General features: G+C 52.6%; 4 protein-coding genes across 4 annotated transcripts; 3 read left to right on the top strand and 1 right to left on the bottom strand.

The window, feature by feature from the left end:
• Window positions 1-47: 47 nt before the first annotated feature.
• UBXN10 (UBX domain protein 10) lies at window positions 48-4348 on the bottom strand. Its single transcript, XM_069782400.1, has 2 exons — window positions 4277-4348; window positions 48-2490 (listed from the first exon to the last, which is right to left on the bottom strand). Exon 2 carries the CDS (start codon window positions 2473-2475, stop codon window positions 1576-1578), a length of 900 nt encoding a protein of 299 aa, XP_069638501.1. The 5' UTR covers window positions 2476-2490; window positions 4277-4348; the 3' UTR covers window positions 48-1575.
• Window positions 4349-7923: 3575 nt separating this feature from the next.
• Window positions 7924-9853, top strand: LOC104318192 (phospholipase A2, membrane associated). The gene is made up of 4 exons (XM_009919339.2): window positions 7924-7975; window positions 8512-8656; window positions 8919-9025; window positions 9366-9853. Exons 1-4 carry the CDS (start codon window positions 7939-7941, stop codon window positions 9509-9511), a joined length of 435 nt encoding a protein of 144 aa, XP_009917641.2. The 5' UTR covers window positions 7924-7938; the 3' UTR covers window positions 9512-9853.
• Window positions 9854-11583: 1730 nt separating this feature from the next.
• LOC104318193 (basic phospholipase A2 daboxin P) lies at window positions 11584-12484 on the top strand. Its single transcript, XM_069780526.1, has 4 exons — window positions 11584-11623; window positions 11899-12043; window positions 12166-12272; window positions 12363-12484. Exons 1-4 carry the CDS (start codon window positions 11584-11586, stop codon window positions 12482-12484), a joined length of 414 nt encoding a protein of 137 aa, XP_069636627.1.
• Window positions 12485-12777: 293 nt separating this feature from the next.
• Window positions 12778-15003, top strand: LOC104321688 (basic phospholipase A2 A-like). The gene is made up of 5 exons (XM_069780525.1): window positions 12778-12906; window positions 13341-13397; window positions 13586-13721; window positions 14236-14345; window positions 14484-15003. The coding sequence occupies exons 2-5, from the start codon at window positions 13358-13360 to the stop codon at window positions 14606-14608; spliced, it is 411 nt and encodes a 136-aa protein (XP_069636626.1). The 5' UTR covers window positions 12778-12906; window positions 13341-13357; the 3' UTR covers window positions 14609-15003.
• The last annotated feature ends 5410 nt before the right edge of the window (window positions 15004-20413 follow it).

Raw genomic sequence — 20413 nt, 5'->3', positions numbered from 1 at the left:
GAGGAGATGTGATGGCTAAGCCTCCAGTTCACATAAAGCACTTCAAGTTTCAGCCTAAAAGGTTTTATTGACTGTACTACCACACAGTATGAAAACTCTGAAATGTGGAAGTAACATAGTATACACAAAATCAGAAGAAGGGAATTAACTACCTAACACTGAATGAAATGCAGAAAACTGTTCCTGTTCATGAAACTTAAGTGAAATACTTTGCTTCCCACTGAGGTTTGATTAAAAGCACCCCTATGTTTCGATATCCTGGTCTCCCTGAAGACACCAGGATTGCTACTGTTCAACTAGCATCACCCGTAGCAGTAGATAATACTATTATTTCATTGGGCACCATTTTCATAAAGCCGCTGGACCCTGAACACTTACTTTAGAAGGAGATGCTACGCTCTCAGTCAACACCAGGGTCAGCTTTCTACTACTGTTCTGTTTCTACTATTGTTCAAGTTGGTTTGGCCATTACACCGAGGTTAAAAAAAGTTGGGTTTACCTCAAATTATTAAAACTAGCTCATCTGTGTGGCAAGTGTCCCATTTTTTTAGTAGATTGAATTACTGCCTTTGAACCATAAGAATTTCCATTAGAAACCTGGAAGATCTTTTTTTTTAGCACAAGCATGTTTTATTTATCCAAAACCTGCCAAGTTGCCCTACCAGCCTTTTTTAATGATGGTTTAGTAAACTGGTCTAGTGCGTGAACCAATTCCTCAGTCAAATCCAATTAATGTATTTTTATTTAAAAATTCTCAAAGCAGCACTTGCTTTCTTGGAATAACTCATTTCAGTGTAAAGTTGTTAAATGGAAGTATTTTATAACATCTCATCGTAACTATCCATCTACTCTTACCTATGGGTCACACAAGTTGAATGAGAGAAGGAAAACTAGGTAGAAAATCCTGCTGTTCACCAATACTGCCAAAATAATAACTATCTGTTCTTAAAAAGATGATATAGTCACACTGTTAAAAGCTGCACTGAGGTTATCCAGAAAGAGCTGAGCCTTCACAGGTCTTGCAATTTAATACTTCACAATAATCCATTAACAGGTTATTACTGTTATTTCCAGATGGGGTTTGGGTTTGATCTCCTTTTCAGTCATTCTCGAGAAGATGTTCAGGATGATGATAACCTACTGAAGATGGTCCTCCAGAGTAAACCAGTTCCGTTTCTACCTTCCCAAATAGGTGCCTCTGCATCCGGCTCCACTCTGCAAAGTGGTACCTTCCTGAAATGTAGAAAAGGTCAAGGGGAGAGGTCTCGGAAACTTCAGTTTTCAAAGAAGAACATCGGCAATTTCAAAAAACCAAAAAGGCCAAACGTCAGTGGCACTCAGGAAGCAATTTGTGATGGCACCTGTGAAAAAAGATGCTATTTATGTAGCAAGTATATCTTGCTTGAAATATACTATTTCAACACATATACACAAGTCTGCTTCACAGAGAATTTTGGGAAGATGGCAAGATGAAGAAGTAGGCCCAAGAAACATCAGATTCCCAGTTTTTCAGAAGAATTAACACATCCCACTCAGCAGAATGACCCAAGGCGGTGTGGCAGCATCTCTGTGCGCCTAAAGACCGGTGTCGTGCTGCTCTTTCTGTCGGATGCACAACACGGACTTGTGGAGAATCCCACATTCGTGGAGGGACCTCGTAAGGTCAGAGAAACTCCTTCGGGGCACCTCCATTGTTTCAACGCTGCAGCGTTTGTATTTGGCCGACATTTTCTGTTCTGCCACGGCAAGGACTGTCTGGAGACTGTCAGTGGGCTTGAAATGATGTTCAAATCTCTGACCACAGGGAGATCGAATAGCAAGCAGGAAGTGTGACTCTTCTTTCGGCGGCTCTTCCAAACTTAAAGTTGACGTCAAAGGACTCGTTGACGTCGAAGGGCTCTCTTGCCTCATTTTCCTTCCCAGCTTCTCAGAAGGAAGTCGCACATGTGAGCTCCCTTCATCAGGGACATCACTTTCTGACAACACACTGGCAGAGTCTTGTTCTCCAGAAAGGATTTTGATTTTCAGAGCGTCCTCCCGCCCCCTGCTCACTTTCAGCCGGTCAGTCTGTTCAGCCACTGCTTCCACAGCACCACTCCCTGCGCCTTTCCAGCCGATGGAAGGGAGCACCCTGTACTTGTTCAGGGAAGAGGAGGTCCTCAAAGGCACTTGCCGCAGGAGCTCCGGGATTTCCTCAGGAGACACCTGGCTGGCCAGGAATGCTGGTTTTGTGAACGATGCTCTCTGGCTGTTCACTAATTCACGGGGAGCTGCTGGTGGTGGGGAAGATGGCACTCGGTAAGGACAGGCTTCCACGCTCTGAGAGTAATTGAAGTTTGGCCTTGTGCGTCCCTTGGCAGATTTTGGCCTGGTGACGTGCATGTCAGCAGCGTTTGTCCACGAGAAAGCAGCTGCTGTGCTTGAAGGGAAGCAGAGGTGAGATGGTGCTAAGTTCAGGAGAGCCACTGTGGCCATTGCTTCTCAAGGCACCTGCAGTTGAGGTAGCAGAGGGAAAAGTTACAGGAATTGGCCAGAAAGCTTCTGGAGAGCTTAATCTCCCTACAGCTCCCACTTCTGTGCTGCATGTCAGCTAATAATAGCAATAAATCTGGTGTATTACCATGTAGGCAGGCAGCAATCCTACGGTTCAGTAACGGCTGAGTCAGAGACAGCAGGATATGTGTATTTATAGGTGCTGGCTTTGTTAGGAATTGTTTAAAATTGACCCAGAGCATTGGGAAGTTGTGCCCTTCCCAACTTAAAGTTTTTGATGGAAAGAACAGAAACATTTTTTTCTCAAGCTAGAAACTCAGTGAAAACGGGACATGAGTGAACTTCAAATCACAGATCTGGCCTTTTCACTGTTCCTGCAGTGACAGATTAAGTTCCTGTTGTGGACTCCTGGGTAAGACTGACTACACTTTGCTTTTTAAAAATCTCTGAAGACCTTTGAGATTGAGTAAGTCTGACTCAATACAGAGAAGCCCATTCTGACTTCTCCTGTGACCAAAAGCTGCTTAACAGAGATCGATACTAACCACCATTAAAAATGAAACCATGTTCTGATGTGTGTTCTCCAACTCAAGCTGCACTCAGACCACTTGTGCTTTACTAGGACAAAGCAGTCCAAAAGCCCAGACAACCGGGCCACGACCTCACAACAACATTTTGGAGAGTGCAACAGGGTCACGCTCCTCCTACTCCTTTTCTGTGGTTTGCGTAGCAGGATTTATCAAGGGGGGGGAGGTGGAAAATGTCAACTTTGATCACTTGGCATTCTCCAGTAATGATAAAGTCAGACTTGCCTACTGTTCATCACCCCAAACCAAACAAACAGAAGGGAACAGTCACTGTGGTTGTTCCACAACCTTTTGCCAGTGATGCACTATTTAATGCTCAATTTCTCCTCCACCGCAGTGAAATGGAAATGCTCAGCAACCCAATTCTGAGCAAAGCCAAGGCAGAGTCCCAGCACACACACGTGCCCTGACCAGTGCCAGTACGAAGCTGCTTGGAGGTACAGATGCCTATCCCTCTGTCAGCCTCGAGCAGAGCTACAGACAGGGGCACGCCGCCCAAGCGACTCATCGGAGTTTCCTAGGAGCCTGTGGGGGGAAGGAGGTGTTTGTGCCTTTCACATACTGCCTCTAACAAACAAACTCTAAGGCAACAAGCTGTAGTTCGGCATCCTCTGAAGAACTCCAAAGCGCATTGGTGTGCTTAGCAGATATCACCAGTTACACTGCCAGTTCAAAGAATAAAAACCCCACAACAAACAACTTGCCAGAAACCACGGTGGGACCTTCCTGAGCGAGGGTCTCTGCCGCTTCAGCACGGTATATATTAGAGGTTCACCATGAGGAGCTGTATTAAATACAGCCGGTTTTATGTTCACGTGCTGGGTGAGAGGTTGGGATGAGGAAGGGCAGTCAGGGAGGGCTGTGCCCACAGACAGCCCCAAACCACTATGACCCCAGGGCCTGGGAGGGTAGGCAGCCCCAAATCCCTGGCCCTACAGCACAGCCCCAGCCCCACAGCATAGCCCAGCTCCCCAGCAGAGCCCTCAGTGACACAGCCTGGCCCTAACCCCACAACTAAGCCTAGTCCTGGCCCCACAGCACAGGCCCCACCGCATAAGCCCAACCCCACGGCCAGGCCCCGACCCTATAACCCAACTCCACAGCCAAGCCCCGACCCCACAAGCCAGGCCCCGGGCCCTACAACCCGAACCCGGGCCCCACCACCCGGCCCCGGCCCCGGCCCCGCCGCCCCTCACCTGCCGCCTCGGGCCGCCCGCGCCCGCCGGCAAACACTGCCGCGTTGCCACGGCGACGGCCCCACTTCCGGTCGCGCGACAGGCCCCGCCCCCCCGCAACCACAGAGACGAATTGGCCGGAGCGCCGTCGGTCACGGTCCTCCAGCCGCCATGTCGCGGCCCGAGGGCTGACAGGGTCGGGATCCTGCCGGGTCCCGGGGAGGCCGGGGCCGCGGTGGACTGCCCGGCCTGGCTGCCCCGGCCCAGCAGCGGCCTACGGGATGGGTTCAGGGATGGCCGTGACCACCTGCTGTCTGGAGGACATAACCAGGCCCGGGGACGGCCGTGGTGGCCACCCAGTGTGGGCTCAGGGCATGGAACCAGGCCCGGGGACGGTCGCGACGCGCTGGTGGAGACGGGAGAGGGACATACCTGAGTCGCCGTGCCCCCCTTCGGGCTCAGTGGTGGGATGGGGCGTCGGGGCCTCGGTGGCGGCATGGGGGCATCCCTCCCATCTCATGCGGGGCCGGAGCCTTTGTCCTGAGGGGCACAAGGAGATGGAGGTGGTGGCAGCACCAAAACCAGCCCCAAAACCAACTGCTCCAAACCCTGTGAGTGTGATACCAAGGTTGCCCCCATCCCTCCTGCAGGAGCTCTCCTTTCCCCCGTCCCACCCAAGGCAAAACCATGCTGTTGTCACCCCACTTGAATACCAAAAGCCTTTTTTTTTAAACCCTGAAAAAAATACGGTGTTACACTCTCTCCTGAGCAAAGGCAGCAGAACTGGAGCAATGTGACTAGGTTTTAACCCTGCCATGACATCAGTTTCACGACAGTGTGATTGAACAGCTTCAGCTAAGCAATCACTGAATAAAACCAGACAAATAAACACCAAACTCCTTAGTTTTGATGACAACACCTTCAAAAAACAAAAGATGCTTTACGCACAAGATCATACAGGGACCTAAACCAACTTCTCTGGGGGACTTCTAAGCTTTCTTTGTGCCAGGAGAGCCACAGCCTGCAAGCTTGGCATCCCGGTGTGTGCTGGCAGGGAGGGGGAGTCCTCCCGATCCCCCGGGCTATAAACAATCCCTGAGTCAGTTTTCATTGTGGGAACACACCACGTAATGCTGACATTTCCATCTCTCCCCATTAATCCCTTTTTAAACCCACTTCTAGTTAACCAGATGCTTCTCCCACTAACAGATGCCCACCAAAGGCAGCAAGAAACAAGCAATAAATAACTTAAGATAACTTATCTACCCTGCGAGCGGGGAAAGATCAAGGCGTACCTGTGCACTAAAAAGGTAAGAAAGGGTTGCATATCAGCTCATTCCATCCACAGGACGTTCAGCAGTATCGCAGTATCGCGTGGAAGACACGGGCTCTGTAGATCAAAGCACCGGGCATACTTACATTTCAATAAAGCCCTGAACAAACAGATGTGCGGGTTGATACCCCTCTTTGTTTGCTCCATAGGAAGGCTGAGAAGTTTCATATTTCCAATGGGATAATAACTTCCATGGGTGGTTTTTAAGCCCTCGGGTTTGTGGCTCAATTAAAGAGGGGGTTTAGCTTTGTGTGCTCGCTCTCCTGAGATCCTCCGCAGAGAGGGAGGACTTAAAATGAGGGGATTTGGTTAAAGCCACCTGTGGATCCCTAACCTGCGTGATCCCAGCCCTCCGGACTCTGTTTAGGCCCCTGAATGGTGCCTTTCACAAAGGTTTAGCCAAACTTTACAGGAGAAACCCAGGAAATCAGGGCCAACACAGCAGCAAACGCACCCCGAAGGGCAAGGACCTGCAACGCCAAAGCACGCGAGCACGAGCAGCGCAGATAATGAACACCACAATGGGAAAATCTTCTATAATGGAAGTTTTTTGTGGATGAGGTGGGAAGGGGATGCCTAATCATCAGGGATGCCATGGTTTTAAAAGTCAGGTGGGGAAAGCAGGGGGATTGGGTGTCAGTGTGATGCCCATCAGTTTACATCGTGGCATTTTGAGGTAGTTTCTTGTGCAGGTGGTGAGGGGTAAGCCACTCGGCACGCCTGAGTGGGGAGCAGGTGAGCTGTTGCTCCCCATCCTTTCCTTATCAGGCTTGGATGGCTTTTTATTCCACTTGGCAGCAGGAAATAAAAGGTTAGAGGGAAGAAGAGCCCCAGGACAGACATCTCTGCTAGCCTTGGAGGACAGCTGGGAGGTGACGTCCTTTCCAGTGAGCAGCTTTGGTGGCTCTCAAGAAATTCAACAAGAGGTTTTCTTCTTGAATACAGACCCCAGAGCCTTTTTCTTACAATCCCTCCTCTCAACCCCTGGCCAAATTCCCTTCCCTCCAACTGTGGTTAATTACAGAGGGTGGAGCCCCGCATACACCTCTGATACCGTGCATTTGTGTGTATTTGCTCTCGGCCCCACAGTTTCACAGGGAAGATAGCAGCTTTTGATCTTATCTCCTCTGGTTTTCTGCCTCCCTTGTGTCTTCGTATCATGTCTCAGTTATGGTGATTAAATAAACTGTATTCAAAAAGCATTCCAAGTCGGGTTTCCATGGCATTTCCAGCCTTTGCTGCTGCTGATTTAATTTTGCAGACCCCTTCCCATGCACTGCTGGGGTCTCTTATGCCCCGAGGGCAGGACAGGAAAACTGCAGACCCACAAAATGAGACCGCACCTTTCGCTGTCCTCCCTTTGGCTCCCCTTGTGATTTGGCGTGGTGGCATTTGGATGCAGACTTGGATTTGGGGGGCGGGGAGGCAATTGCAAGGGAAAGAGCCAAGAGGAACCGTCTCCGAGGTTGCAGGGCATGAGTTGGCAAAACCAAGCAGCCACTTGAGATGACACCGAGGCCAAAGTGCCACCTCTGCAGCTGGAACAAGGATGCAGTGAATTCTGCAGTGCCAGCTCTGCACCTCCTGGGCATAAATCGCTTTTGTCCTGTCTCTCCAGCCACCGAATCCTGCAGCTTTTAAAACCATGGCCAAGACCTTGACTGGCCTCATCCAGAAGCTGCGTCGGCCCAAGATGGAGACAGCTTCGTGCCCAGCCAACAAGCAGGAGCGAGATGACGGAGGGAGCATTGCCACTGGCCATGCTGGTGGCACACCGCTGCGGGGAAACTCATGTTTCTTGTAAAGGGGACGGATGGGAACCTTCTCCTTTACCGAGGGGCCACTCGGCGAGACCTGCTCTGTGATGAATAGCACTGTCAGCGCAGATAGAGGAAGGGGTGGACCTCGCCATCTATATAAAGCAAACCCACTAAGCCAGCAGTCTTGGAGCTGCGAGGTCCAGGCGGGGTAAGGAGAGGGGGGATTTATTGCCACGTTATTTCATCAGACAGCTTTGGGGAGTGGCGGAGGGAGGCTGCAGATGGTGAGCTTCTCCATCAGCCCTAGGCAGGACAACCAGTGTGTCCCTGTACACATCCCTGCCAAGCGCTGCATCCCAAAACCAGACTCAAAAGTCCCCACTGGGAGTCAGCTGCATGCACTCGAGCACGGTGATATCTTCACAATGCTGTATATCCACGGTGACACTAATGTCACCGTGCGGTGCTGCCGGGGTGCACCCGATCAGCTCTGTGCCCTTGGTGCGGGGACGGGGGCAGCATCTGTCCTGCCCCCAGGGTGCTGCTCATTGCCAGCCGTTGCTGTTTCCTCCTTCAGGGCCAGCCTGAGGATGAAGAATCTCCTCTTTGCCATGCTCTTGGCTTGCGGTAAGTGCCTCGGTTTCACCGGGCCAGGCTGGGATCTCATCTGCCTGGCAAAAAAGATGTACAAATCCAGAGTCTTTGTGCACGATTCAGGTTTTAGTTTAAATTTTGCAGTTTCTCTCTAATGCTTCATGTAGCACTGCTGTAATCCTGGAGGTCTTCATAACGGTGAGGCTTTGGGATGCTCAGATCCATATTTATTTTAAGAGGCCTTGGAGCCTGTTGTCAACTGCTTTCCTGCCTGTGCCAAGCCCAGGGCTGATCCTGGCAACGTGGCATTGCTAGTTGCAGGATGCAAGCGTGGCACAGCCTGTACAGAGAGCAATAATATCTTCTGCCAGACTGGAATCAGGTAGCTGCAGAAACCAGACATAATCCTGAGGGTTTTTTTGGGGCTTCTCATGTCTCACATGCCTGAAAGCCTGTACTTCCAGCAACGCCAGACCTATTTAATTCCTCTGCCCAGTGCGAGCCGTGGGGAATCCCACCTGCCTCCTCACCCTGCACTGGTGTGAGCCTGTCCCTCTGCCCTTCCACAGGGCTGCTGCCGGCTCGTGGCAGCGTTTTGGAGCTGGAGCAGATGATCAGGTCAGCCACAGGGAAAAGCGCCCTGCTTTCCTACAGCTGGTACGGGTGTTTCTGCGGAATCGGGGGCAGAGGGACCCCGGTGGACTCCACTGACCAGTGAGTACCTGGAAAAGAATCGCCCCTCGCTGCCCTGGCTGGAAAAGTGTGCTGGGGGTCCCTAAAAAACTCCTCGCTGGCAGCCTGCCGGTGCCGGTGTGCTCTGAGAGGGGTTTTTGTGCCGTTCCCCAGCCACGTCTTGCTGCTGCCTTGTCATCCTCTCCTCCCAGTCACCTTAAATTTGAGGCTGGAGCTTCCTTTACCTTCCAAGCGTGGTGAGGGAGGGTTCAGGGGCAGTGGTTTGGCATGGTGTCCCCCACAGGTGCTGCCATGCCCATGACTGCTGCTACAGGAAGCTGAGAGAGGGCAAGTGCAGACCCCTGATAACCCCGTACCACTTCGACGTTGCCGATGGAGACATCGTCTGCAGTGAGTACTGCCAAGATGGGGGGGAGGGGTCCCACGGAGGTGGGGAACCAGCATGGCTCCCTGCGACACCCCAGCCCCGGAGCAGGGTACACAGGAGGGCATCCCCCCCAGGGATGAAACCAGCCTGATGCCCAGTCGGGTGCGTACGGGAGGACACAGCTTACGATAAATAAATGGGCATTGCGAGGGATGCGGGCAGGTTGGAGAGGGCAAGCAGCAGGGCATGCTTCTTCATGCACTTCCCCCGGGCAGCTCCAGGCATTGGGGGTGCCCCGAGGGGACCCCATTACTGATGCCAGCCAGAAAAGCCACTGCAGAGCACGGTGTTTTCTCCCCGCAGGTAACGAGCAGAGCTGGTGCAAGAGAGAGACCTGCCTTTGTGACAAAGCGGTGGCTTCGTGCTTCTCAAGCGCTTTGCATTCCTACAATAAATCCTACCACTTCTATTTCAGGCTGAAATGCCGAGGAAGTAAGCTCCAGTGCTGAGGAGGGGAAATCTGCACGTAAGGTTGCAGATTTTGACTGGGTTTCCCCATAGCTATGGCAAGAAAAGCCTGATGTGGGGGCTGAATGGAGCCAGAGCCAGCATCCACAATGTGATGCTCAGGGTGAGGAAGGGCACACGCACGTTACGGATGGAGATCCCCCAGTCCCAGAAAATCATGTCAGCTTCCATTTTTTGTCCCTTCCTCCTCTCTTTTCTCTCTTAATTTCATTTCCCAGCAAAGATAATTAAATAAAAGGTATTCAAAATGATTTTCCGTGGTGTTTTTCTGTAAGAGCCACTGAAATTGACGCACTGCAACAGTGGCATCTGGGCTGCCGAGTTTGGGGAGCATTTTTGCATCTCACACCTTAGGCACACCATCTGCCTGACACCCCAATATTTCCATGGTCCTGACAGCAGCCTGAAAAAAGCCAAAGGTCCAACAGCGGCTGTAATTTGCAGGTCTAGCACCAGGTCTATCCCACTGCGGAGCAATATTGCTGCTGCCAGATCCCCAGCTACAGAGGAGCACTTTGCAGTGAGAAACGGGGACAAGTAAATGCCACCAAGTAAAACTCCATGGGGTTTGTTAACAAAATAATTCTCCAGCAGCGAGCCCTGATGGCAGTTGGGTTTTTTTTGGTTTCTCTGAACACCCCTTCCTGCCAGCTGAACTCACTCGCGGAGCTAAAACAAAATGGTGCATTAAGGGGCAGGTGAGATATGGCCAGAAGATGTTTTTACAGGAATAATGAAAGTGGGAAAATGTGGGAGATGATTTAGACCTTCCTGTGACACTTAACTAAAAATGGTGGCCAAAATTAAGGCTAAAGAATAGTTATCTGCAGAGGAGGGAAAATTTCAAAGCCTCACCCATCCTAAGGTGGATGCTAATTTAGGAGGGCAGTTAAGTTGGTGACTAAATGGTTTCTCCATAAGGGATGAGTTCTGCATAGGGGTTGCAAAGAGGAGGTGGAAAAACCATACAGAGAGAGATAAAGGGAAGTTGCATTCACTCATCCCAAAACATCCATTTTGCTTCATTCTCCTCTCATGGTGGGTGAGCGTTTAATCATCCGGTATCTGCGTAACGCCTTGTTTCTGGGAACTGCGCATTTAAAGATGCTTTTATTGTTGCCCATATACTTCTCCCAAAGAACTGATAACTCACCCTGAATCACCTTTGCAGCATGGCAGAGGGACAGTTCCCAAACCACACAACCCCTCAAAAACCCCAAACCCGCTTCGTTCACAGCTGCCGGGATGCAAAAGCTGAATCAGGGCTATTGTTTCCCCCTGATAGAACACCGTGGTGCTGGGGAGGGCAGAGAAAAAGGCCCACAGGCATCTCCCACGGGGGGACAGAGTGTTGGCTTCCTCCTTGGGCTGGAAATGATGCTGCTTTGGCAGCCCATCCCACCCAGCCCTGTGCATGGCGTACGGAGCTGGGGCATTGGGGGGGATTTCTTGCCTGCCTGTGAATGGGAAGGACGGCACCTTGTCCTTGGCAGAAAAGTCCTGTCAGCAAGATTTGGGCAAAACGAGCATCCGACAGTGGGGAACAAACCCTGTATAAAGAAAGCGCTGCGGGCTGCGGGGCCCTACAAGCAAGCGGTGGCTTTCCCAAGGTAAGTGAGGATAGAGGAACGCTTTTCCTCCCTTTCCTACTTTAAGCAAAAGCCACGGTGAAAGTGGGGAGTGAGGTCCATGCCGGGAGAGCAGGAACAAAGGAGAGCAGGAGCAAAGGAGAGGCTACCTGAGGTGCCAGCCCAGAAGGCAGAGCAGTGGGGTGCAGCCCTCGAGGGCTGATTGTTCCTCCAACTTTTCTTCCTTTCCCTTCATTTTGCTTTTTCTCACCCCTCCGCCATCTGATTCCCATCGCTTCCCATCCCCGACGCAGCAACACTTTGTGCCGAAGCAATGGCGACGGGTCCATTCTTGCCCCCCTCGTCTCCCCTAATCCCCGGAGGTGGGGGGCATCTCTGCCCCCAGACAAGGGGAGAAGTATAAAAGAAAGTGGTTGATATAATGGGGAAATGGTTTGGTTTCCTCTCCCAGGGCTGTTGAAAAGATGAACTCTCTCCTCGCCTTTGCTGTGCTGTTTGCTTGGGGTAAGTGTCCTCGCTCGCACCGGTCCCACGGCTCCCTGTCCAGTTATATCCATGGAAATTGGGACCAGGCTGGTGATTTCTTAACATTTCCCCATCACCACCTCTCCCAAACACGCAACAACTCTCCTGCACTGAGCTGGGAATAAGTTTCCTCTCCGTTGCATCTACTTGTTTTTAAGACATCACCAGTCTGGTACCAGTTTGGGGGCCAGAGGGATGGGGATGCTGCTGGGGAGTTTGGAGTCAGCATGAGCCCCACTGGTTTTCCTCCCCAGGCTTGTCCCCAGCTCACGGGAGCCTCTGGGAGCTGCAGAAGATGATTACAAAGGCGACGGGGAAAAACGCCTTGCTGTATTACTCCTCCTACGGTTGCTACTGCGGCTTCGGGGGCAAAGGGCAGCCCAAGGATGCCACAGACAGGTAAGCACCCGCTTAAAAATCTCCATGCCCGAACACATCCTTACACAGTTTCAAATTTGGGGGGTAGGGGGGAAAATTTGGGAAAAAAACCCCAACGCCCAAAGCCTCAAGCTCCCATGCAGATGCTGCCAGCTGCATGATACCTGCTACAACAACCTCCTGAGCTACCACTGCAATGCCAAGATGCAAGGCTACCGCTATGACTGGCACACTGGCAGCCCCTTCTGCAGTAAGTAGGACCCTGGAAAAGTGGGTGTCCCCACATCCCCCCCCCCACCCCGCAAGCCGGGGCTGACCCTGGGCTTCCCTCTGCCCGCAGGACAGGGCTCCTGGTGCGCCCAGCTCTCCTGCGAGTGCGACCGCAGCCTGGTCCTCTGCCTGAAGCAAAGCCTCGGGAGCTACAGCACACGCTACCGCTTCTACTGGAAGCGCCGGTGCTAGTGATGGGAGCCGGGATGCAGGGCCGGAGCACGCGTGTGAGTTCTGCATCTGGATTGCCCTACGTCCCTGCCTGCACGGACCACGTAATTGCTGCTGTAAATTTAATCAATGTGAAAATAAACAATGTGCTTAAACCTCCATGAGCTGCTGCTGGGCAAAGAGAGAAATCCCTGTAAATACTCGACATCATCCTCCCCAAACTTTGCAAAAACTCGGTCTTGGCCCCTGCGTCATTCCAGGCTGCAGCCCACGGGGAGGGGGGGGGTTGGCCAGCAAGGGAAGGGGCGTAGCATAAAGCGTTTTTGGGACAGACGAGTCATTTCAGCACTTCCAGTTCAGAGCCCACGGGCCGGACACGGAGGGCAGCCTCTCCCCGGGCAGACGGGCTGGCAGCGAGGAAGCGGAGCCGGAGCAATCCCCCGGTGAGCAACTCCCAACCTCGCCCCACTGCTGCGATGGGGTGGATTGCTGCTGCGGAAACAAAAATAGGGGAGGGATGTTGGGAGGAGGCAGCAGACACGCTGCCTTCTGCTGTTTTCCATGCCTGTAGATAAAGTGTCATTGCTTTCAGATAAAAACTCAGCTGGGAATTTGCAGCCCCAGGGGTTGCAAAGTGATGCCCTGGGTGCCAGAAGTGGTGGGACGGGAGGTGGGAGATGCTGGGGTGGTGGGACAGCTTCAGAAAGTGTTTGCTTTCGCCCAAGAGGCAGCAACACAGATGCAAGGGGGCACGGCTGCCTTCCTCCCTCCAAATTTCAGGGTAGTTTGGCCTGATTTCAGAGGGACAAGGCTTGCACAGCAGCGCCTGTCAACTGGTCACGCTGCCTGGCTAATTCTGTCCCCTTTCTCCTCCCAGGCCTGAGTGAGAGGAAGATGAAGGTCCTGCTGACGCTGGCGGTGCTGTTTGCCTGCAGTAAGTGCAGCCGTTCCCCGATCCGCGGATGGGAGCCAGGCTGCAGCCCCGCGCTGATGCAGGGAGCATCCCCAAACCCCTGTGCACTCCACGGGGAGACTCCCAGCAAAGCCCTCCTCTCTCCCCTGGTTCCCCGGGCCTTATTTCTGCATATAACTTGCAAAAATCCCATTTTCCGGTTACTCTAGGTGTGTTCACGGCTCACGGGAAGCTCCCACGCATGTTCACACCAGGACTTGAAGGAAGCACCGTAGGAAATCTGACCGCCTACGGCTGTTACTCGGGATGGGGCAGCAGCGGCACATCGAGGGCTTCAGTGGACCGGTACAGGCAATGCTTCCCAGGAAGGCTAACGCTGGCCCCAGGATGGCTAATGCTGGCCCCGGGGTAACCCCAAGGCTTGTGAGCAACCCCAGCAGCACCCTGTGAAGCTTTGCAAAATGCAGACCAGGCAATGGGCAGCAGCAGGAGGGGAACAAGTTTTAGGGAAGGGGGGAAAGCAAGGCGGCGTTCACCCCTAATTCCAGTCCCGTAGTCAGTAGGGTCGTGCCAGCGACAACTGCCTGAAGTCAACGGGATGGCACCAGGGGAGAGGGACAGTCCCAAAGCTGGGATGCACAAGGGCTCTGGGACCTGGGCATGGGTTGGCACAGGGAAGCGGAGAAGAGGCTTGGCGTGGGAACGAGGTGGAAGGAGCAGCTCCTGGATGATTTAGAGCAGGAGGATGCAAACGCTGGTATCTCTTCCCACCCAGCTTGCAGAGCCTGTTTCAGCTAGGTTAGAAGCAGCTATCACTGCGTTTTGGATGAGGCTGGGCTCTCCTTCCTTCTCCCTGCAGGTGCTGCTTGCTCCGTGCCTGCTGCTATGCCAAGCTGGCTGCACGGCGGTGCCGCGTGGGACCCATCCAGCCCCTCATGGTGCCCCGGACAAGAATCCCCCCCACCTGCCGTAAGTCCCTACAGTCACGGTTCGGGATGCTTCTTTCCAGACCATCTCCCTCCTTTGTGGTGCCCTTTTTTGGGGCAGCACCCCGGGGATCTTCCCGAAAAGAAGGTCTCAGACATGCTTTCTCTCCGGTCCCTGCAGGCTCCGGGACTTGGTGCCAGAGAGGTGCCTGCAGATGCGAGCAGGCAGCCTGGCTCTGCCAAATGCGTGGCCGGGGGTTGCTCCGGCGTCGCGGCAAGTGCCGGGGACGAGGCGGGCGGTGTTGAAGCAAAAAGCTTCTTTGCAAAACCACCTCCAGGCTGATAAGTAAAGGGACGGTGCAGCGCCGGGAGCGTTTTCCCAACCCTGGCGGGTCTCCTCCTCGGGGCTTTTTGGCTTTGACACGAGGACAACAACGCTCTAGTGAAGTTGCGTCATTATACACTGGATCCGAGGAGGGAGAGCAGCGCAGATGCAATGTTTCAGCACAGAAAAACAAGGGAGGGGTGGACACCTGCGCTTCGTCGCTGCGAAGGGCGAGATGGAAACCAGCGCGAGCCTCTGTGCTGACACTCATTTCCCCTTGGCTCGAGCTCCCCGTGCAGCCTGTCAGCTCCCTCTGCTTTTTGCTTCACCGCAGATTCTCTTCCGTTGCTCCAAAATAAAACCAGAGAGCACAAAACATCGGTCCTCAGTGTGATGTGACTCAGCTGAGCTCAGCGACCACCCCTTGCAGGCAGCAGAGGGAAGCTAGCCTCTTAGCTAGGTTTCCCATTACCCAGAAAAAAAATGACACCTGAGAAGTGATGCATCTCCCGCTGACATGCATCTGCACCCCCTGAATTTCCCCCCCACTTAGCCCTGAGCCTTCAAGCTCTGAAAATTTGCCATTGCTCCGAGACAGAGACATCAAAGCTGGTGCAAAGGGCTGCAGGCAGGCGCAATGCTGTGGGAGGCCGGGGCGCTGGCAACCTTTGTTGCGACGGGGTGGCCCGGAGCTTGCCTCATGCCTAGTGCGGAGCAAAACATATTTCTCACCAGAAAAGAATGTTTTGGCCCAATTCTGCAACAACCCCGGGCGCGTCCCCTAGGAAAAGGCGGTTCAGGCAGTGGCTGCTTCCCCCCTAACCACCGTAGCATCCCCGCGGTGCAGGTTTTCTGCCCAGTTCAGCAGGGTTGACCCCCTTGGGAGGGCTCAGCAATGAAATGCCGCCACAGAAACAGCAACAAAACGCTATTTCCCCAGGGGCTGATGCCCTGGGCATCGGCAGCTGAAATTCCCACCCTGGCTTGCCCCAAAGCTGAAGTCAACAGCACCAGGAAATATCCCAGAAATGCTTCCCGCCAGCTATAACCCAGGCATTGAGCTCTACCACCCTCCTCGTCCCGCAGCGTTTAGTCCTGGGGGAGACGAGGAAGGAGCGGGCAGCCCTTCGCCCGACAGCTGCTATTTGCAAGGCATAAATCAAGGATCAAATCCTTGCTGAGATGGGAGAGGGGCCATCACACAGACAGCTTGCAGGCCAGGATGAGCTGGTAACACACTCTCCCTGTTTAAATTCTGAGTGAATTTTAACTATCTATGTATTTTTCAGCTCAGACATCTTGGCTGTACAAATCCGTTCATACAGAGCTCCAAGTCTGATGTGTTGGCTCAGATACTGCACCCCCTCAGAACATTGCAATAAATGGGGCTGCAAAAGTTATGTTTTGCATACTACAAAAGAGAAACAAACTCCACGTCCTCCCAGGAGGCATTCCAAGGGGGTCTTGTTTCACATTTGGAGAAGGGTTACTGCAAACCTGCTATACATAGAGGAGCTGGGGCAGAGAGTCTTTCACCTGGAAGCTCAGCCAGTTTGATGCACAAAAATATACTTTATTCCCTAGTGATAAAAACTGGCTGCGGACTCAGAAAATCTTGAATTATGGCAAGCTCTGGTTCAGCTAATTAACTCGCCGCTGTCCCAGGGGTCTACTTAAATTGGCCCAGAGAGCTGACAAGGCAAATGGCATATGCCAGAGAGGGGAAGAGATTTTGCTGAGGCCCTGACCCAAGTTCCCTTTTCTCACCCTTTCTCCGATTTCCACACCAGTCACATCCTTGTTCCCTGCCTCGGTTTCCCTGTCAGCGACTGGGGGGGATTTCCTCCCCCTGGCTCGGTGCTTGCCCTTGCCGGGGTTCCCCACAAAACTGCGCAGAGCCCTAGGCACCTGCAATGCCTGCCAGAAGAAAAGTGCTAAAATGATAGTTCGGCATCACCTATTTAATTAGAGATTCTCTCCAAGCAAGCAACACACCCATCCTCTTTTTTTACCCTTCCATTATACACCACTTGCATTTTTTTTTCCTTACTCTGCTGCTTGCCTTATTTTGCTTCTACATAAAGGCGAACCAGACACCTCATGCAATGGTCTGCAAGCATTGCCTGATGTTTTGAGAGCAAGACTATGCGCAGTGCCCAGTGCACATGGAGAAAGCGATGGAGCACCCCCATATACAAGGAGCATCTAGGCACTGACAAGCTCCTGCTAACAAGAAAACCAGCGTACAGGGCCCTTGCTCAGCCCTATCTTTGGCCGCAGACTGTTCTGGAGGACCACTGGACCTTCCTCTGCTCATGGCACTGTGTCTTACCCACTTCGGTAAGTCAGAAGCAGAGGATGCTTTGCGCTGGCTGCATTTTCTCCCTGCCCACGTAAGTCATGATGGAAACAGCAAGATATGGAATGGCGTTTTCTAATCAAGACATCAAAAAACTAATAGTCATCCAGGAACAAAGTGGTTCCCATTCTCCCTCGAGTTCTCCCATTTTGCTCAGGGAGGCACTGGGATGCTGAGATACCCAGAGCTGTGCACGGACTTGACACCAGTCTGCCCCACTCACCCCAGTCCACTGAAACCTCCCTTGCAAAGGGCTCTCCCAGCATAGGGCGTCCCGCAGCTGGGGCCTCCAGCAGCACCGAGAGAATCTCGCACACATAGCGGGACCAATCTGGTGAGGATTGTCAATGTTTGCCCACTTTGGGTTCTCCAAAGGAGAGGCCCTGCCGAGTGGGTACACGGTGGTCATAAAAAGCGTGACTGGTGGCACCTCGGGCTCGCCCAAACACAGGAGCTGCCACCGCCAGACATGAAGCTCTTCTTGCTGCTCCTCTGCTGTGAGTACCCCCCGCACCAGCTCTCACCCCGCCAGACGAGGCGGTGGGGAAAGCCTGGTGCTTGCAATTTCTATCCATAAACAATTAAGTCGGGGAGGGTGAAAATGCTCATTTTTGCTACGGAAGGGCGGGACGGGAGGTTACTTTTCCCGGTGCTCCTAACCCCGCATCTCCAGTCGTAGGGCTGGCCCCCGCTGGCTGCAGTGTGATTCAGTTCGGTTCAAGGATTAAGCACAAAACAGGGAAATCACCACTGTCCTACAATGCTTACGGCTGCTACTGTAGCTTGGGGGGATCCAAACAGCCACTGGATGCGACCGACTGGTAAGTCGGGACCTGGTGAAGGCAGAGCGGGTGCCCCCAGACCTCCTCACCTCCCTCTCCCTGGGTACAGCGAGGGAATGCTTGCCCCTGCCCCTGGGAGCTGAGATAGCAATGCAAAAATCGTTGCTCATCCTTAACACCTCTTTAAAAGTTGCTTAGCAGCAGTAGCTGATGGGAACGGCACGCATCGGTGTTTCTTCTGCCTTTGTAGCATTAGGCAGAAATGTGTCAGGATCCAACTACCACCTGGGCTAATTGAAAGCAACCATGCAATGTTGCTGCAGCAGAGCAACGGGAAAGCAATTAGAGAGCTGTGCTGACGAGGCCAGAAAGGTGTGACTCCCCCTCCCTTGTCCCTACAGCATGGGCAATGCCGAGGAGAACAAGGCTGCTGCACCACCAGGGGCACAAATGCAAGACATTTCTCACAGGGGCTGTGTGCCACCAGATGTTCACTACCGTGATATCGTCCCCACCGTTCCCCATCCTGCCCTGACTGCAATTCTTGTGCTCCCAGGTGCTGCCATGCCCACGACTGCTGCTACAAGAAGCTGTCTTCCTCTCACTGACCAGTTCCAAACTGGTCACGTACAAATACTCCATCTGGGGAAGCCAGATAATGCAGTAAGAGACAGCGCAGGAGCCCCGGGCAGGAAGGCACAACCATCCACGCGCTCGGGGAACCTCTCTTCTGAGTTGTCCTTTAGACCATCCTGGCTTGGAAACCACTTGCTAGGAAGGGGGTGGAAATGAGGGAAAAGTGCCAGGAATAGGGCAAATATTTATTTGCTAGGACTATAATGAAGTTTAGAGCTTGGAGACCTCCCGAAGGAGGGGGCTTGCCCTTCCGTAGAGGCCAAATACTGAGGGTTTGAGGTGACCCTTCCATCTTGACCTGGCACTGCCACCCCGACTTCCCCAGAGCAAACACTGTTGTTTCATGGCAAGCAGATCAAAAAAAAGCACTTCCCCATGATCAAAGCAAATATCTATACGTACGCAGGTAGATAAAGTAAATTAAATGGTCCCTCCAGGGCCACGCGTGGTTTGTAGCCAGGTAGCTCCATGCACCAGAGGTAAGAGGTGGACTGCCCAAGACATCCCAAACTCAACACAGGGGACTGCGTACGTCGCAGGGACAGCCCAAAAGACATCCTCCGACTCTCACACCCTTCGCCTGACTCCATCTCCCCAAATTTTCTTCCAGAATCCACAACCCGGTGCAAAAGATGGAGCTGCGACTGCAACAGACGGGCGGGCAGAGTGCTTCCAAAGGACAGCCAGGACCTACCGCAACTCTTAAAAGAATTACCCCAACTCCCTCCTGCTAGACATGCCAGGCTCAGGTTAAAACCTGACAGAAACCATCTAAATTGTGGGGGTTTTGCCTTCCCTGCAGCCAGGCAGGGACTAGCCCAGCCCCGTAGCACTGAAAAGGCATCCGGTGCCTTTCCCCAGTGCTGGCACACAGGGAAAACCCACTGCTTGCGATTAAATAAATCATAAAAACAAGGAAATCCCTGCAGATAAAAATAAATTTTCAAATGCAATTTGTAAAGCGCATCCAGTGTTACATTCGTGTTTCAGGAACTGATGGTGGAAGGGGTAGGAAACAGCATGGAGCTTCACAGCTGATTTTCTGAAGTAAATATTTATACATGCACACAGTTTTGTATCTTTTTCTTAAAAAACATTTACCAGAAATGACATTTTAGCAGCTGACCTGTAAATCTTGAGAGCTTCAAAGAAGAAAAATAAAAATGAACAGAAACAGTGACGAGCTGCTGCGCCCCAACCCCAAACCAGGCTTCAAACCCAGCTCCCCTCAAGGAGCTTGGCCACAACACAGCCCCAACCTGCTCCTAATGACAATTTAAGCAATTAATACTTACTAAAGCCATGAGGGAGCATGGTGGTGGTGATCTGAGGGGTTTGGGCTCTGCAGCAAGTCCTCACAGGGCTGAAGCTGCCTGGACAGGTCTCCTCAGGCTGCAGCTCCCTGCAGCCACCTCCTCCCTCACCACAGCTGCACACAATCCACAATTAGCCTTAACGAGCCAGGGCCAGCTGCTCCTCACACCTGGGCCTCGATGGAGGCACCTCTAGTTTAAATGCCACCTCCAGAGATGTTTTGCACACCTTCAGAGCAGGGGGTCGTAAAATAAAGGTGCTTTAAGGGCATTTTCTTTTGAGTTTCACATCAGCATCGAGGGCTCCTGCCTGACTCCGTTAAGCATTTCATTGCAAGCAATGTCCCTACCCCTTCCTCACACTTCCCACAGTAAATGTGGTGCCTCTGTAACTTCGAAACACTTGTTTCTCCTTTTACTCATTTTCTGGTGCCACTCAAGGGCTTTGGGATGAGAGAGGAGAGAGCTGGGACATAGCTGATGAAGCCGATGCTGCCCTCTAAGGTTTGTGCCTGCAAACAGACTCCACACGAGCATAAACCATCTCCATTTTAGAGAACACGGGACGGGAGCACGGGTCATTCTTCATGCGCAATTTCCCTCCCTTTCTGCAGTTTCTGAAGCTCATGAAAGCCAGCAGGTGAATGTGTGCCCCAGCAGCCAGATTGCATCCCCAAGAAGGGTTCAGGTTGTGCA

Source organism: Haliaeetus albicilla, chromosome 4 (assembly GCF_947461875.1).
Source record: "Haliaeetus albicilla chromosome 4, bHalAlb1.1, whole genome shotgun sequence".
NCBI classification, from domain to species: Eukaryota; Metazoa; Chordata; class Aves; order Accipitriformes; family Accipitridae; genus Haliaeetus; species Haliaeetus albicilla.
This window is presented reverse-complemented; position numbering and strand designations above follow the sequence as displayed.

Excerpts from the sequence above, each read along its gene's own strand:
- LOC104318193 (XM_069780526.1), top strand. The coding sequence starts at position 11,584 with ATGAACTCTCTCCTCGCCTTTGCTGTGCTGTTTGCTTGGG. Across the intron at positions 12,044-12,165 it reads CCCAAGGATGCCACAGACAG|ATGCTGCCAGCTGCATGATA; the intron begins GTAAGCACCCGC and ends GCTCCCATGCAG. Across the intron at positions 12,273-12,362 it reads CACTGGCAGCCCCTTCTGCA|GACAGGGCTCCTGGTGCGCC; the intron begins GTAAGTAGGACC and ends CTCTGCCCGCAG.
- LOC104321688 (XM_069780525.1), top strand. The coding sequence starts at position 13,358 with ATGAAGGTCCTGCTGACGCTGGCGGTGCTGTTTGCCTGCA. Across the intron at positions 13,398-13,585 it reads GGCGGTGCTGTTTGCCTGCA|GTGTGTTCACGGCTCACGGG; the intron begins GTAAGTGCAGCC and ends CGGTTACTCTAG. Across the intron at positions 14,346-14,483 it reads AAGAATCCCCCCCACCTGCC|GCTCCGGGACTTGGTGCCAG; the intron begins GTAAGTCCCTAC and ends CGGTCCCTGCAG.
- UBXN10 (XM_069782400.1), bottom strand. The coding sequence starts at position 2,475 with ATGGCCACAGTGGCTCTCCTGAACTTAGCACCATCTCACCTCTGCTTC.
- LOC104318192 (XM_009919339.2), top strand. The coding sequence starts at position 7,939 with ATGAAGAATCTCCTCTTTGCCATGCTCTTGGCTTGCG. Across the intron at positions 8,657-8,918 it reads CCGGTGGACTCCACTGACCA|GTGCTGCCATGCCCATGACT; the intron begins GTGAGTACCTGG and ends TGTCCCCCACAG. Across the intron at positions 9,026-9,365 it reads CGATGGAGACATCGTCTGCA|GTAACGAGCAGAGCTGGTGC; the intron begins GTGAGTACTGCC and ends TTCTCCCCGCAG.